Consider the following 17,446-nt stretch of genomic DNA (forward strand, 5'->3'; position numbering starts at 1 on the left):
GATGCTGTTAATTTGTTACAGTTTACTAAGTGGAGTAAATTTGACTTTAGAACAACTCTGGCAAACTGTTAGTGCCTAACACAGATCTTCATGATGATCTTTCAGTTTTCCTGGGGAAGACATTCCTGACCATTCAAGCTAGACTGAGAATTATAAAATATTTCTGTTTCATCACCATATCTATCCAATGTTTTGATTCCACAGGACACAAAAATGTACTGAAATTTAGCTTTTCACTTAATTAAATTGCACCCCATTCTCTCTCCATCATGTTTCCTCTGATGGGATCATAATTTCTTAAAATCAAAACAAATTTTACTAGAGATTTACAATGATGTCTGGATAGCATTTTGGCATGCGTGGCAAGTGATTAAGATACTTAAACCCACTGATTCTTATACTTACTAGAATATATCAGATCAAGTCGAGAAGCCATTTAAATTGAATGGATTCCCCAGGTTCTTTCTAGTAATACCAACCCTGTAAGAATCCTCCCTATTAAGCCAATGAGCACAGTAACAGCCTTGAAGACACAATAAGCTTGCTCAGTTGTCCTCTCAGAAACATATCTCACAGCCAGCTTCCAAAACTCTGTCACAGCTATTCGAATTTACACCTTCTCATACCTTGAATGAAATGGAAATTGCTCTAGCTGTTGCCCCAAGAGTTCTTAATATTGATCACAGAGCCATATTGGCAATTCATGTAGATAATGAATTTCAGAATTCATGACAGGAGAGGGAAAAGGAAAACGGACAGACAGCGCAGTGTACCCGTGGCCAAATAAGTAGCCCAAAGTCTACTTTGTATTCTGCTGTGTGTGGGGGAGGGGTGCAGTTACAGATTGAGTGTAAGATTTACGATGGGAAAGCCACAGCATCTAGGCTTTTGGCACTGTCCAGCTCTGTGGCTCAGAAGGGAGAAGAGGAGAGCTGTATTTAAAAGAGATTCAACAGCTAGGGCAGGGGTCTGCAACGTTTGCCACTGAAAGAGCCAATATGGACCCATTTCCCACAGAAAAGAAAACACTGGGAACCACAAAACCCATTTGACATTTAAAATGAAATAACACTGCATACAACGGGTTTTTTTGCCTTTATGCTATGTATAAACAAACTATAATGTGTTGCATTTATGAAATTGATGAACTCCTGCAAAGAAAACGAAATTACATTTCTGCATGCAACAAAAACATTTTGAACTCCGAAAAAAAGACGTTGGGTTGAAGGTTATTCCATAGTTAGCCTACCTTGGATCGAAGAATTAAAAGAAAGCGCACACTGGTGGGTGTCGGGCATTGGCAGTGGTGATGTATATTAATAGCGATAAAAAACACGTTGTAGCGGTGTGCTATATGCAGCGCTAAAATAAAGACACTGCAGTCAAAAGTAAATTTATTCCAACTAAACAGCCTTGCTTTAAAGCCTCCCTCAACCTGTCCCCGTGGGCGTGGATGCTCCAAAAGACACGTACTCACAAACCCCCGTAGGCCATCTCCCTTAGCCGGAATGGTGGCTAATTGTGAGCCGGTTCGGATGTGCCAGGAAATGGGGTCTCCACAAAGTTTTTAGATTGTACAAGATCACCATAATCTTCAAATTTCGAATTACATTTCAAAAGCTAACAAACCACTGGGAGCCGCATCACAGAGATGAAAGAGCCGCATGTGGCTCCGGAGCCGCAGGTTGCCGACTTCTGAGCTAGGGGAACAGCAGGAGATTCTGTGGACATGAAAGAGACTCTGGGAAAGTATGTGGCCTTCCAAGTGCCAGAGTCAGGGGCATCTCATATCGCATTCTTAAGGGGGTGTGTGAGCAGTCAGAAGTTGTGGTATGCATTGGTACCAACGAAAGTACAATGAGAAGGATGAATCAGAATCAGGTTTCATATCACCGGCATATGACGTGAAATTTGTTAACTTAGCAGCAACAGTACAATGCAATACATGACAAATGCAGAGAGGAAAAATAAATGAATTACAGTATATAATAGTTAAATTAAAAATTGTATAGCAAAAATGGAAATAATAAAAGAGTTAATGTTCACGGGTTCAATATCCATTTAGAAACCGGATAGCGGAGGGGAAGAGGCTGTTCCTTGATAGTTGAGTATGTGTTTTCAAGCTTCTGTACCTCCTTCCTTACGGTAACAATGATAAGAGGGCATGCCCTGGATGTCCTTAATAATAAATGCCGACTTTCTGAGGCACCACTCTTTGAAGATGATTTGGATACTACGGAGGCTAGTGCCCAGGATGGAGTTGACTGATTTTACAACCTCCTCATGTATGTGAAGGATGGAAGAAATAAGGTCATTTCCATTTAATTCAAATTGAATGATATGACAGTTGAATGTGTGACTTAAGTATTGGTGGAAGGGGTAGGCTTACAAATCTGTGAATCATTGGGATCTCTTTTGGGAAAGGTATGACTGTACAAAAGGGATGGATACACCTGAAATTTAGAGGAAACCAGTTATCCTTGCAGGCAGATTGTTGGAGTTGTTGGGCTGGGTTTACACTAGATTGATACAGCGATGTCAACCTGAGGAATAGGTTACAGTATGGAGTAGTTGGTGCAAAAGTAGATGCAACATTTAGAGAGACTGTGGAGATGAATAAGCAGGGCATAAATGCTTTCTGTTGGAGGCGATAAAATGTGTCTACCTCTGGAAGTATCTGGAACAAGGGTGATAAATGTAGAGCATAGATCAGTACATTGGAACTATGACATTGTGGCCATTACAGACTTGCTTGTTACTAGGGCAGGAATGGCTACTGGAAGTTTCAAAAGGGACAGAGAGGGAGCAAAAATCTGTGGGGGAGTGGCATTGCCAATCAGTGTCACAGCTGCAGAAAGGAGGGTGTTGTGAAAGGATGGCCTACTGAGTCAGCGTGGGTGGAGGTCAGAAGCAGGAAACGAGTATTTTATGGATCCCCCAAGTGAAGACTCTGAGGAAAAGATCAGAAAGCGGATCTCAGAAAGGTACAAAAATAGCACCGTTGTCGCCACGGGTTAACTTCACCTTCCCTAATATGATTGGCACCTCCTTACCGCAAAAGGTTTAAATGAAGCAGAATGTGTTAGGTGTGTCCAGAAAGGATACCTGACCAACTTAAACCTGCACACCAGAACCTTCTCATGGCTCCTTTTAGCTCTGTCTAGGATTAAGGTGGTCAGATATCCTTCTTCAGCTCTTTCCTGACCTTATAACTTTCACGAGCCTTGTCCAATCCTTGTTTCCTAAATGATAACTTTTATGTGTCTTTCTTCCTCATGATTAGATATTCCTCCTCTATTGTCAACCTTGGTTCCTTCACTCCACCATCCTGTCCTTGCCTTAATGGGGCAAATCTACCCAGAGCTCAATGCATATGCTCTCTACAGAACCTGCACATTTCCATTATGCAATTCATGCTTCCAAGCCCCTGTCTAATAGCATCATCATTTGCCCTCTCCCAATTTCGTGGCCTATCAGCAGTGTCAACCGAGCTTTACCAAGGGGGATGTCTCGCAGGTCGGCAGCAGTTATTTAAAAAGGAAGCTTCGAGAGTGTTTGTCCATTGTATGTGGCCTACCAGCGGTGTCAATAGGAGCACTAATCATGAGTTAGATAGCAGGGAAGGTTCAGGCATGAAAGGGAGACACTGCCTAGCGGAATGGCTATCAAAGGAGCGGCCATTGACGGAGTGATCTGAGGCAGAGTGGTAGGGCTTCGGCTCATTCAGGTTTCAGCGAGGTAATTAGGTGAGTGGACTTCGTCTTTTTTTCTTCCCCATTTTTTTTTAGAGGAATAAAGAGCACGGCTATAGGGTTAGTACTTTGCTCTGTCAGATGTGGGAATCCTGGGAATCTTCCGGTCTCCCAGATGGCCACATCTGCACCAGGTGCACTGAGATGCTGCTCCTGAGAGAGCGTGTTAGGGATCTGGAGCAGTCACTTGATGACCTACAGCTTATTAGGGAAAGTGAGCAGGAGACAGGGAGTTAGTCGCCCCGAGGCTGCAGGAGGTAGATGAGTGGGTGACTGTCAGGGAAGGGAAGGGAACAGCTCAGATAGTAGAGAGCCCCCTGTGACAATCCCCCTCGGTAATCGTTATCTCGTTTTGGATGCTGTTGAGGGGAATGACCTGACAGGATGACCACGGTGATTGGGTCTCTGGCACTGAGCCTGGTTCCATGGTGCAGAAGGGAGAGAAGAAGACGAGGAATGCGGTAGTCATCAGGGATTCCATAGTGAGAGGAACAGACAGGAGGTTCTGTCAGCCAGATAGAGATGCCCGCTTGGTGTGTTGCCTCCAGGTGCCAGAGTACGGCATGTCTCGGATTGGGTGCAGAGGATCTGAAAGGAGAGGGTGAACAGTCAGAAGTCTTGGAACACGTTGGTACTGATGACATAGGTAGAAAAAGAGAGAAGAGAGAATTCAGGGAGTTGTGTAGGAAGCTGAAAAGCAGGACCTCCAGGGTAGAAATCTTCGGATTACTGCCTGTGAAACTGGTGTAAGGGGCAGGGCTTCAGGTTCCTGGATCATTGGGGCCTCTTCTGGGTGAGCTATAATCTGTACAAAAAGAACGGACTACACCTGAACCCAAAGGGGTCCAATATCCTAGCAAGCAGGTTTAATAAAGCTGTTAGGGAGGGTTTAAACTAATTTGGCAGGGGAATGAGAAACGATGTACTGACATTGGAGAAGATTCAGGAGAACCCTCAAAGATTCATGAGAGTGATTCCAGGAATGAAAGGGTTACCATATGAGGAACATCTGGCAGCTCTTGGACTTAAAAGGCCTGAAAAGGTCATATCTGGCAAAGTTACTTCCCATGGTAGGGGAATCTAGGACAAGAGGGCATGACTTCAGGATTGAATGTCATCTATTTAGAACAGAGATCCAGAGAAATTACTTTAGTCAGAGGATGGTGAATCTGTGGAATTTGTTGCCATGAGCAGTTGTAGAGGTCAAGTCATTGGGTGCATTTAAGGCAGAGATAAATAGGTGCCAGGGCATCAAAAGGTATGTGAAGAAGGCAGGGGAGTGGGAACGACTGGAAGAATTGGATCAGCCCACGATTGAATAGCGGAGCAGACTTGATGGACTGAATGGCCTACCTCTGCTCCTATATCTTATGGTCTTAATTAAATACTTTTCAATAGTATCTGCTGAAGATATAGGTAAAGCTCAAAGAGTTGTGGTCACTGTCTCCAAACAGCCACCCAGCGAGAGTTCTGTCACCTGACCAGGTTCATTGCCTGGTAGGAGATCCAGTATGGCCTCTACTCCAGTTGGCCTGTCCACATACAATGCATCGTTCTCTATCCACTAAAGCAACTCATTACCTTCACCTGATTAGCCCAGTGAGAAGACAACATTAATTTGAGTGGCACACACAAAATGCTGGAGGAACTCAGCAGGCCAGGCTGCATCTATGGAAAACAGCTGATGTTTTGTCCTGCCAAAGTGTTTTGGGCCGAAATGCCAACTGTACTTTTTTCCATAGATGCTGCCTGGCCTGCTGAGTTCCTCCAGCATTTTGAGTGTGTTGCTCGGACTTCCAGCATCTGCAGACTTTCTCTATTAGTGATTGAGTGGTGAAGTCTTGCATTGTGCAGGGTCTTTTGATGTCACAGAAATGACTTGACAGCCAGTAAAATGCTGAAACTGCTCTCAAAGAAATAGAGTTATTGTGCCATTGATGGACTTCAAAAACTATTAAAAATTAAACATACTAAACGTTCTAAAGTTACTTAAAAATTAATAATTGAAACACTTAAAATCACAAGACAATGCAACATTGACTAAATAAATTTAACTCAAATTAAAAATGTAGATTACCTGAACCCTTTCCTCTTTCCTCAGAGTCATTTTCTCCCTTGAAATGAATAATTGCCAATTTGGCACAGATTCAATGGGCAAATCTCTTACTGCTGGTAGTCTACTGCTGGATTTCACAATAAGCCTTACATTTACCATTTCCTTGGTGACTATGTTTCCTATGTTTGTCTCTCCCTTCTTTACAGCTCCCAATTTATATCCTCTATGGTGACAACAATGCTAAATACCTGTTTAATTCATCAGCCGTTTCCTTAGCTTTCATTCATTCCTCAGGATTTCAATTGGACCAATGCTCACTTTATTAACCACCTGTCTACATAATTAAATGTTTTTTTAAATTGTTTTGACACGATACAATCTTTAACTTACTTAGTTAACCACACATGGTGGATCCTACCCTTTGATTTAGGAGGCATGTATTCTGTGCTTTCTGAAAGATCCTCTTAAATACTTGCCACTGTTTCTTTAATTGACTGATACCTTAACCTAACTTGCTGGGTCACTTTGGCTCACATTAATTTCATGAGCTCGCTACTGCTTTTTATTTAATTTTGAACTACCATCCTTGGACCCATTCTTTTCCCCCTCAGATTGAATGGTAAATTCCAGCATATTATGATTGCTGATGCCTGGGGATGTTTTCATGATGAAGTCATTAATTTTCCATATCAAGTCTGCTCTCCTGTGGGTACTAGAATGTCTGTCCTAAGAAACTAATCTTAAAACAGCTCATGGGCTCCTTACCCAGGTTGCCTTTGCCCATGAAGCTATTCCGGTCTGTATGTAGACCAAGATCCCTCATGTTTCTTGCCATACTATGCTGACAATCTACTCTTATTTCTTTCTTTATGCTAAGTCCTACCGCGTAACCAGTTATGTGGAATGTATATCACTCCCACATGTAAGTTCTTGTCTTTATTATTTTTTTCATGCTATCCAAAGCACTTCTATATCAAGTTCATGTTTACTGTCATACGTACAACCAAATGAAGCAACATTCCTCCAGACTATGGTACATCCACAAAATGTATCTCTTAAACAGCACAAAAAAAACAAAATATTACCATAAATAAGTTAATACAATATGATTCAAAATGCATTTAGTACACAGCACAGGTCAATAATAACCAGTAACAGCTTGCTGTCCTTGTGATGAGATCTCAGTGGTGGCAGGGTAATTGTTAGTCTCATTAGCAGGGTATCCTGATGGCAGTGGGTCAAAGAGGTTCTGGGATGGATGGTAGGTATCCTCAACAGTTCTTTGGGCCCTTTGTCTAAAACACTCCTGGGGGGCAGGGAGATTCTCTCAGTGGATTTTACTATCCTCTATAGGGCCTTGCGGTCTGACGCCTTGCAGCCTTTTCATCACGCAATGATGCGGCTGCACAGGACACTCTCAATGGTGCTCCTGTATAAAGTTGTTAAAATAGGGTAGGGAGCCTTGTAGGCCTCAAACTCCTCAAAGTGTAGATATTGCTGTGCCTTCTTGACTAATGAGGTGGCGCTTTGGTCCAGGTTAGATTGTCAATTGTGTGCACACCAAGGAATTTTCGCTCTTCATTCACTACAGGGTAGAGCCAATGGAGAGCGGTCAACCTGTGCCTTCCTGAATAATGCTAATGAGTCAACACACAGAGCCTTATTTTCCGAATTTAGATGATCTTCCCTACTGATTACAATCATTGTTAATTACGAGAGTTGTTCCTCCTCCATTCCTATCCTTACAATGCAAATGCTCTTCATTTGATGCCACACTCAGGCAAACACAGCCTTGATGTCAAGGACAGTTACCTCTGGATTTCTGCCGGGTATGTGATCACATCCGCAGCCAAGCCAAATTCAGCCTGGTCAGCGGTCATTTATTTATCACGGTGAAATGTATCATTCACGTTAACCACCAACACAACCTAATGCTGACGTCACACATATCATGCCCACAATGTTCAGCAGAGCCAGACAAGCAATCAAAAGTGCAACGGCAATAAAATAAAACAACCAAAACATAAACTCCTTTCCACCCACACACATCGTCTGGCCTCCAACCTCAGGGCAGGCTGTTGCTGGCCCTTCAACCTTCAGTCCCTGACCTGGACTTGCAGACGTGAAGAAATTAGGTCTCCAGTTTCCGGATTCACTGACACAGGGCTTCAACCATCACATGTGGTATCGATCCCAGGCCTTGCCAATTATAGGTCTTTGAACTCCAGGCCTCGAACTCTGAAAGAAGAGAACTCCGACGCCAGGACTTGCCAGCCAGGGGGAGCTGGGGTTATCATCCCTGGCCCTTAGGCTTCCTGCTTGCACTGAGCTCCAAGCTCCTGGGGATCTCTCCTACCTGGGGGGGGTGGGGGGTCACCAGCCCTTGTTCATGGGCTTGGGGATTGTTGGTCTTTGTCCTCAGCGTTTGCTGACCTGACATCATCCACAGGGATCACTCTGAGCTGGACTCCACCTTCTGCCCTGAGTCTTCATTTACTGCCTGTGACCTGAACTCCTCCTAGCCCTAACCTACCCTTTCACTCCCTGCATTGGCCCCAAATCCAACCTTACAAACCTGAAAACAGCTACATCTGAGCCATGACCTTGCCGGACAGAAGTGCTCCTGAAGAAGGGCCTTGGCCCAAAGCATCAACTGTTTACTCTTTTCCATAGGTGCTGCCTGGCCTGCTGGGCTTCTCCGGCATTTTGTGTGCGTGTTTCTTTGAATTGCCAGCAGCTGCAGACTTCCTTGTGTTTAGGACATTGGATCTCAGTGCCATCTTGACCTTATTGGTAAGGAAGTCCAGGCTGATCACTGTATTAACAACACTTTTCATCACTTTACCTATAACTACATTGCAAAGTACACGGGACAGTAGTTGGCCACACTGGAGCAATCCTGCTTTTGAAAAGGGTGTACCAGAACTTGAAAGAATTTTTGAAGCGGTAACCAGGAAGGACAATGAAGGCAGTGACGGTGTGGCCTTTGATAAGAGTAAAATGCCATGAAAAGTTAAATAGCATGGGATCCAGGGAGAGCTAGCTAACAAAATTCACAACTGACGACGGTAGGAAGCAGAGAAGATGGTAGAAGTTGTTTTTCAAACTGGAGTTCTATAATTAACGGTGTGCCTCAGGGCTTGATGCTAGGTACATTTGTCATCTATAACAGCAACTTGGATGGGAAGATACAGGGCAAGGCTGGTACACTTGCAGAAAATAGGTGACATTGTAGGTGGTGAAGGGTGAAGAGTGGGATCTGGATTAGCTGGGTCAAGGAATGGCAGATGTTTACAGAGGGTTGCATTTGGGAAAGACAATCAGGGTAGGACTTTCACAGTGGACAGTAGAGCCCTGAGGACTGGTTGCAGAGCACTGCGACCAAGGAGTAAGAGTGTATGGTTTCCTTGAAAGTGGCACACAAGTGGACAGGGTGGGGAGGAAGGCCTTTAGCACATTGGTCTTTATCAGTGCACAAAAGATTTACAAAGATGTTGCCAGGACTTGAAGGAGGAGGTTGAGCAGACTCGGACTTTATTTATTGGATGGTAGGAGAATATGGGAGTGATCTTATGAGGGACATAGGAAGGGTGAATGCAAACTGTATTTTTCTCAAGGCTGGAGAACCAAGAATTAGAGGGACTAGGCTTGTGAGGGGGAAAGCTTTAACAGAAACATCAGAGGCAATTTTCTTTTCCACCCAGAGTATATATGGAATGAACTACAAGCAGATGTGGTTGAGGCAGTAAAGTTAACAAATACAGGTACACGGATAGGAAATGTTTAAAGGAAGGTGGGCCAAACAAGTAAATGGAACTAACTTAGATAAGCGTCAAGCAATCCGTTGGAGGAACTCAGCAGATCAAACAGCATTGCGGGGAGGATAGGAAGTGATGCTTCCAGTTGAAAACCCTGTATCAGGCCCAAAGGATCAGGACCTGTATCCTGCCGCATGGAAGGAGGTCACAATGGAACCTCACACCATCTTCAAGGCCCATAAATGTTGGCCTTGCTAGCAACATCGATCTTCCACAAATAACTAAAACAAATATCTGCCTTTTAAACAGTAGGGTTTTGGAACTAAAAGTAAATAACTGTAAATCCTTTTCATAGATTCTGTTAGTTTGGTAAGCTAACCTTACTTAAGGCTTAATGACATAGATTATCTGAGATAAATGCTCCAATAACAAGTTAAAAGAGGAAATTTTTCCTTGATTCTGTGTTCTAATTTTCTGCATTTTATAATTCAAACATCATTAAAGAGATAAGAGCAGATGGAACTGTTTTCCTTTGGCAGCTGAACTACTATCAAAATAAAAAAAACTAGTCTTTTTAACAGAGCTTGAATTGACTACATACACAGGAAAATCAAGACTGTTATCCATTAATTCAGTCCATCAACAGAAAAAGGCCTACTTTGCCAAACATGGTCCTATAATCTTCAAAGCTGAACTTTGTCGATAAGGCACATTAAATTGAGCACAGCTGAGCCTATGATGCTTTAATCCCAAACTTAATTATGCTAAATTGAAGAGTTTGTATTTTGTTATATAAATCAGTTACCATGCCAATTTTCTGTAGATGATTAAGCTGCATCTAGACTACATAGGAACAGGATGATAAAATGACTAACTGTGACCAAACTAACTAGAATTTCCCAACACCTTTTGTTAACATTGATCTCAAATATAAACATGGCAAAGCACTTCCAAAATTTCCTACTTGGAGCAATGAAAGTTTGACGTTAGATAATGCACAAAGAAAAAAATATTGACATAAGTGGGTTTGCTACTTTGGTGGAGTTGATGTTTGTTGATGTCAGCTTATAACCAAGTTGTACAGAAATGATTAGTGTTCTGACAAGGTGTGTGCAGGAAAAGTGTTCCATTCCATGGAGGTAACTTCCAATACCAAAAATAATAAGATCACATCCAAACATTTATATGAAGGTTAAGCTCAGTGGTCCATTTTACTTATGTAAACATTTGTTAGAAGGATGCCATTTCCTGCATCTAATGATCTGTACCTAGCAGTAACCAATTAATGTTTTTGCTTAAAATTGGACCATGACTTCAGCATCTGATATTAACAGCCAGTGCAGAAGGGACTATTCAGCCCACAAAGCTTAAGGTAATAAAGTTTTTAAATGTACTTTTTTTTTTAAAATACAGCATTTTCAACTCAGAAAACTGAGATTTGAGGCAGAAATGTTCACTGAAGGAGATTTGTTTTCAGTTTTGAGAATCATTACATTATTTTGCAATTATTTCTCTCGAACAAACTGAATTAAGTAAGTTATCTTGTACTAATTATTGGCAATCCCCATTTTTGGGCATATTTTCCTGAATAGAAATATTATATAAATTTACCAGAAAAATTCTCAAGGAGAGCTATTTTGTAGCCTTCGGCATAGTAGCATTCTAACTGTGGGATTTCTGAACTTCTTAGTTGGGCTTATCATGAATCTTTCCCTAGTCTTCAAACTTGTAGCAAAATATTTCAAGATCAAATCAGACGTCTCTAAAGACTAACAAAAAGACTTAGCTAATCCCTGTGATAAGTTCAAATTGATAAGTCATAAGCACAAACTTCTCAACCAAAGAAAGATCCTTTCTAAATCAAGCTGTTACAATTTTAAGGTCTCTATCAAACAGTGGAAGATGTCTTGGAGCCCAAAGTTCAAGCCATGGTTTCCTTTCAATTTCATCTTAGTGAATTGACATGAAATTATTTTTTACATTTTTGTAGTCATTTCTACATTGGGGGTGGCAACTAGTGTTCCAGTTGTGCAGAAAACAATATACTGTGTATAAATTATTAACTTACCAAGGAATAAAGAAAACTTACAACTAAATTAGCGGTCAAAAGCATCAAAGTTTTCTATATAAACAGAACCTTACTGCTTGTTTCCACACTGCAACCAGCTGCTCCAGCTCCACTCGGGCCTGCCTGCATAGTTCCAGTATATGTTCTCGATGTTCGTGGCTTGTATATGCAGAATCTGTGAAGTCCTCTGTATGTTCCAGGATTAGTTCAAGCATCGCTGTGAGGTTTTCCTTAGCAATTCCATGTAAATTGTCTCGTAAACTTTCAACCTTCATCTTAACAAGAAACACTAATTAGTAACATGAATAGTAACAAATTAGAACATATCTATCATCTGCCAGCTCGGGTTTACCATGATACTTATAGACAATAGGTGCAGAAGTAGACCATTTGGCCCTTCGAGCCTGCACCGCCATTCTGAGATCATGGCTGATCATCTACTATCAATACCCTGTTCGTGCCTTGTCCCCATATCCCCTGATTCCCCTATCCATAAGATACCTATCTAGCTCCTTCTTGAAAGCATCCAGAGAATTGGCCTCCACTGCCTTCCGAGGCAGTGCATTCCAGACCCCCATATCTCTCTGGGAGAAGTTGTTTTTCCTTAACTCTGTCTTAAATGACCTACCCCTTATTCTCAAACCATGCCCTCTGGTACTGGACTCTCCCAGCATCTGGAACATATTTTCTGCCTCTATCTTGTCCAATCCCTTAATAATCTTATATGTTGCAATCAGATCCCCTCTCAATCTCCTTACAAGCCCAGTCTCTCTAACCTCTCTGCATAAGACAGTCCAGACATCCCAGGAATTAACCTTGTGAATCTACGCTGCACTTCCTCTACAGCCAGGATGTCCTTCCTTAACCCTGGAGACCAAAACTGTACACAATACTCCAGGTGTGGTCTCACCAGGGTCCTGTACAAATGCAAAAGGATTTCCTTGCTCTTGTACTTAATTCCCTTTGTAATAAAGGCCAACATTCCATTTGCCTTCTTCACTGCCTGCTGCACTTGCTCATTCACCTTCAGTGACTGATGAACAAGGACTCCTAGATCTCTTTGTATTTTTTCCTTACCTAACTCTACACCGTTCAGATAATAACCTGCCTTCCTGTTCTTACTCCCAAAGTGGATAACCTCACACTTATTCACATTAAACGTCATCTGCCAAGTATCTGCCCACTCACTCAGCCTATCCAAGTCACCCTGAATTCTCCTAACATCCTCATCACATGTCACACTGCCACCCAGCTTAGTATCATCAGCAAACTTGCTGATGTTATTCTCAATGCCTTCATCTAAATCGTTGATGTAAATCGTAAACAGCTGTGGTCCCAATACCGAGCCCTGTGGCACCCCACTAGTCACCACCTGCCATTCCGAGAAACACCCATTCACTGCTACCCTTTGCTTTCTAACTGCCAACCAGTTTTCTATCCATGCCAATATCTTCCCCCCAATGCCATGAACTCTGATTTTACCCACCAATCTCCTATGTGGGACCTTATCAAATGCCTTCTGAAAATCGAGGTACACTACATCTCCCTTGTCTAACTTCCTGGTTACATCCTCGAAAAACTCCAATAGATTAGTCAAGCATGATTTGCCCTTGGTAAATCCATGCTGGCTCGGCCCAATCCTGTCACTGCTATCTAGATATGCCACTATTTCATCTTTAATAATGGATTCTAGCATTTTCCCCACTACTGATGTTAGGCTGACAGGACAATAGTTCCCTGTTTTCTCCCTCCCTCCTTTCTTAAAAAGTGGGATAACATTAGCCATTCTCCAATCCTCAGGAACTGATCCTGAATCTAAGGAACATTGGAAAATGATTACCAATGCATCCGCAATTTCCAGGGCCACCTCCTTTAGTACCCTAGGGTGCAGACCATCTGGACCTGGGGATTTGTCAGCCTTCAGTCCCATCAGTCTACTCATCACCGTTTCCTTCCTAATGTCAATCTGTTTCATTTCCTCTGTTACCCTATGAACTTGGCCCATCAAAACATCTGGGAGACTGCTTGTGTCTTCCCCAGTGAAGATAGATCTAAAGCACTTACTAAATTCTTCTGCCATTTCTCTGTTTCCCAAAACAATTTCACCCAATTCATTCTTCAAGGGCCCAACATTGTTCTTAACTATCTTCTTTCTCTTCACATACCTAAAAAAGCTTTATATTCCTTTATATTCCTGGCTAGCTTGCCTTCTTATCTCATTTTTTCTCCCCGTATTGCCTTTTTAGTTAAGTTCTGTTGTTCCTTAAAAATTTCCCAATTATCTGTCCTCCCACTCACCTTAGCTCTGTCATACTTCCTTTTTTTTTTAATGCTATGCAATCTCTGACTTCCTTTGTCAACCACTGTGGCCCCTTTCCCCCCTTTGAATCCTTCCTTCTCCGGGGGATGAACTGATTTTGCACCTTGTGCAATATTCCCAAGAATACCTGCCATTGCTGTTCCACTGTCTTTTCTGCTAGGATATCCGTCCGGTTAACTTTGGCCAGCTCCTCCCTCATGGCTCCATAGTCTCCTTTGTTCAACTGCAACACTGACACCTCCGATCTGCCCTTATCCTTCTCAAATTGCAGATAAAAACTTATCATATTATGATCACTACATCCTAATGGCTCCTTTACTTCAAGATCGCTTATCAAATCCTGTTCATTACACAACACTAAACCCAGAATAGCCTTGTCCCTGGTCGGCTCTGGTACAAGCTGTTCCAAGAATGTATCCCATTGGCACGCTACAAACTCCCTATCCTGGGGTCCAGCACCAACCTGATTCTCCCAGTTCACCTGCATGTTGAAATCCCCCATAACTACTGCGACATTACCTTTGCCACATGCCAATGTTAACTCCCTATTCAACTTGCACCCAATATCCATGCTACTGTTTGATGGCCTGTAGACAACACCCATTAGGGTCTTTTTGCCCTTGCTGTTCCTCAGTTCTATCCACACAGACTCGACTTCTCCTGATCCTATGTCCCCCCTTGCAACTAACTGAATCTCATTCCTCACCAACAGGGCCACCCCACCCCCTCTGCTTACATTTCTGTCCCTACGATAGCACGTATACCCTTGTACATTCATTTCCCAGGTCTGATCTCCCTGCAGCCATGTCTCCGTTATCCCAACAACATCATAGTTACCCATACGCACCTGAGCTTCAAGCTCATCCGCCTTATTTCTGACACTTCGTGCATTCAGATATAGAATTTTTAGCCCATTTCTCCTCTCTCTGTTTAAATCGCTGCCTATTGTGCTTAACCCAGATCCCTGAACTCCCATCGGGCTATACGCCCCTTGAATTTTGTTGTCCTTCCTAAATTTACTTACTCTTACTGCACATTTAACTCCATGTTCCATCAGACCATCCCTCTGTACATGTGTCCTCATCACTTGTTCCGCCTCACCTTTCTCTACTACACACTTAATATTCCGGAACCATGTAGTCCTCACCTGTCCTTTATTCTTCATCTCGCTATCCTCTCTCGCATTCTGGATCCCTAACCCTGCAAATTTAGTTTAAACCCCCCCCGAGAAGCACTAGCAAACTTTCCTGCAAGAATGTTAGTACCGCTCCAGTTCAGGTGTAAACCGTCCCATCAGAACAGATCCCACCTTCCCTGGAACAAAGCCCAATTATCTAAAAACCTGAAGCCCTCCCTCCTGCACCATCCTCTCAGCCACGTATTAATCTGTATAATCTTTCTGTTCCTTGCCTCACTCGCACGTGGCACAGGTAGCAATCCTGAGATTGTTACCCTGGAGGTCCTGCTCTTCAGCTTTGCACCTAATTCCCTGAACTCAGTACGCAGGACCCCCTCACTCATCCTACCCACTTCGTCCAGGATTATACAGTTTCTTCGAGATGGTGCAGGATACCCTCTAATTTAGAGTATTGGGTACAGCTTTGGTCACCTACCTTCATGAAAGATGTAAATAAGATTGAAAGAGTGCAGAGAAAATTTACAAGAATGTTGCCAGGACTTGAGCTCCTTAGTTATAGGGAAAGGCTAAATAGGTTAGGATTTTATTATTTAGAACATACAGGGGAGATTTGACAGAGGTATACAAAATTATGAGTGATATAGATTGGGCAAACATAAGCAGGCTTTTTCCACTGAGATTGGGTGAGACTTTAACTAGAGGTCATGGTTAAGAGTGAAAGCTGAAACGTTTAAGGGGGACATGAGGGGGTAACCTCTTCACTCAGAAGGTGGAATGAGCTGCTAGAGGAAGTGGAGGATGTGGATTCGATTTAAACATTTCAGAGAAATTTGGATAGGTACATGGGTGAGGGGGTATGGAGGGGTATGCTATGGTCCAGGTGCAGGTTGATAGGACGACACAGATTAATGGTTCAGCATGGACTAGATGGGCAAAATGGCCTGTTTCTGTGGTGTAGTATTCTCTGACTGTATGGCAGTCTTCCATTGGGAGCCTGAATTCTTGCATATTAGTGGAGTATAGTTGTGTGTAAGTGGCTAGAATACTGTCTGTACATGGTAAGCCTCTTGTCCCGCAGCTGATTGTCAAACCTGCTGCTGAAGCTGAAAGTTCATAATACTTCGACATTCAAACATCCACGTATCACCCAGGATATGTCAAAAATTAAAAATGCTGATATACAGTATTTTTAAATGTTGAAGAACACACACATTCACAGAGTATAGAGCAATGCAGCATTGTACTGGCTTCTCAGTGCACCATGTTGTACTGACCTACCATGATCAATCGTATCCTTCCCTCCTACACAATCCATCACCCTCCATGTTTCTATCCAAGAGTCTCTAAATGTCCTTAATGCATCTGCCTCCACCACCACCCAGATCAGTGCATTGAAGGCACTTACCACTGTGTATACAAAAACTTAGCTCTAACATCTCCCCTAAGCTTAAACCTAGAATTATTTTTTAAAATTAAGCAACCTTTACTAATGTTTCTCCCACTATTCAATTTCTGCCACGTGTTCAAGTTAGCCTGGCCTATTAGCCCCAGGTCAGCCCTGTATGGGTTTCCAAGTCTGAGAGCTGAACGATATGTGGATGTTTCACAAAGAGACCGACCAGGTCCAGGTCAGAGCTTGCAGAGCCAGCTCACTGCTGAACAAAAGGCTCAAATACTTCACTCCAGATTTTACTGCCTCTACACTTACATCTACGTGACCAAGCTCTGTCCTAATTTCATCTACTAGTGTGCAGATGACAACATTGTAGTGGGACAGATCTCCAAAAACTCTGAGACAGAATGCAGGAAGGAGATAAAGGGCCTAGTGGCATTGGGTTACAGCAACAACTTTTCCCTCAATGCCAGCAAATCAAAAAAACTGGAATCAACAAGACGGAGGTGGAGATGACTGAGAACCTCAAACTCAAGATACCATAGCAGCACCTTGACTTCCTCAGAAGGCTGAGGAAATTTGGCACGTCTGTTACTCCTCACTGATTTTTCTGGCTGTGATATACAAAACATCCTATCTGGACGTGCCACTGCTTTGGCTTGGCAATCCTCTGTTGAAGACAGCAAGAAACGACAGAGAGTTGTGGACTCATCCTGGTCCATCACAAAAATTAGCCTCCCCTCCATGGACTCTATCTACACAGATGGTTATTTAGGAAAGATGCAGCAGGAGAAAAGCCTAATCAAGACAAATGGCATTAGCAACAGATCAGCATCACAGTTCGCATGGGGGAGGTGGGCCGAAGGAGTCTGTTTCTGTGCTGGGCTCTGGTCCCCACTTAAACATGTCAGAGCTCAACAGGCTGAATGCAGAGAATATGTTTCTACTGGCCATGGGGATA

The 17,446-nt window shown here is 42.8% G+C and overlaps 1 protein-coding gene across 2 annotated transcripts in view; it reads right to left on the reverse strand.

Moving 5' to 3' along the window:
• ctnnal1 (catenin (cadherin-associated protein), alpha-like 1) overlaps positions 1–17,446 on the reverse strand; it is a 285,354-nt gene that overhangs the window by 39,639 nt on the left and 228,269 nt on the right. For both annotated transcript variants that reach the window (XM_059972319.1, XM_059972320.1), the window contains exon 7: positions 11,709–11,909. In XM_059972319.1, the coding sequence (XP_059828302.1) occupies positions 11,709–11,909 (201 nt within the window). The remainder of the gene's footprint in view (positions 1–11,708; positions 11,910–17,446) is intronic.

The sequence above is a fragment of the Hypanus sabinus genome, chromosome 6 (genome assembly GCF_030144855.1).
Source record: "Hypanus sabinus isolate sHypSab1 chromosome 6, sHypSab1.hap1, whole genome shotgun sequence".
Lineage (NCBI taxonomy): Eukaryota > Metazoa > Chordata > Chondrichthyes > Myliobatiformes > Dasyatidae > Hypanus > Hypanus sabinus.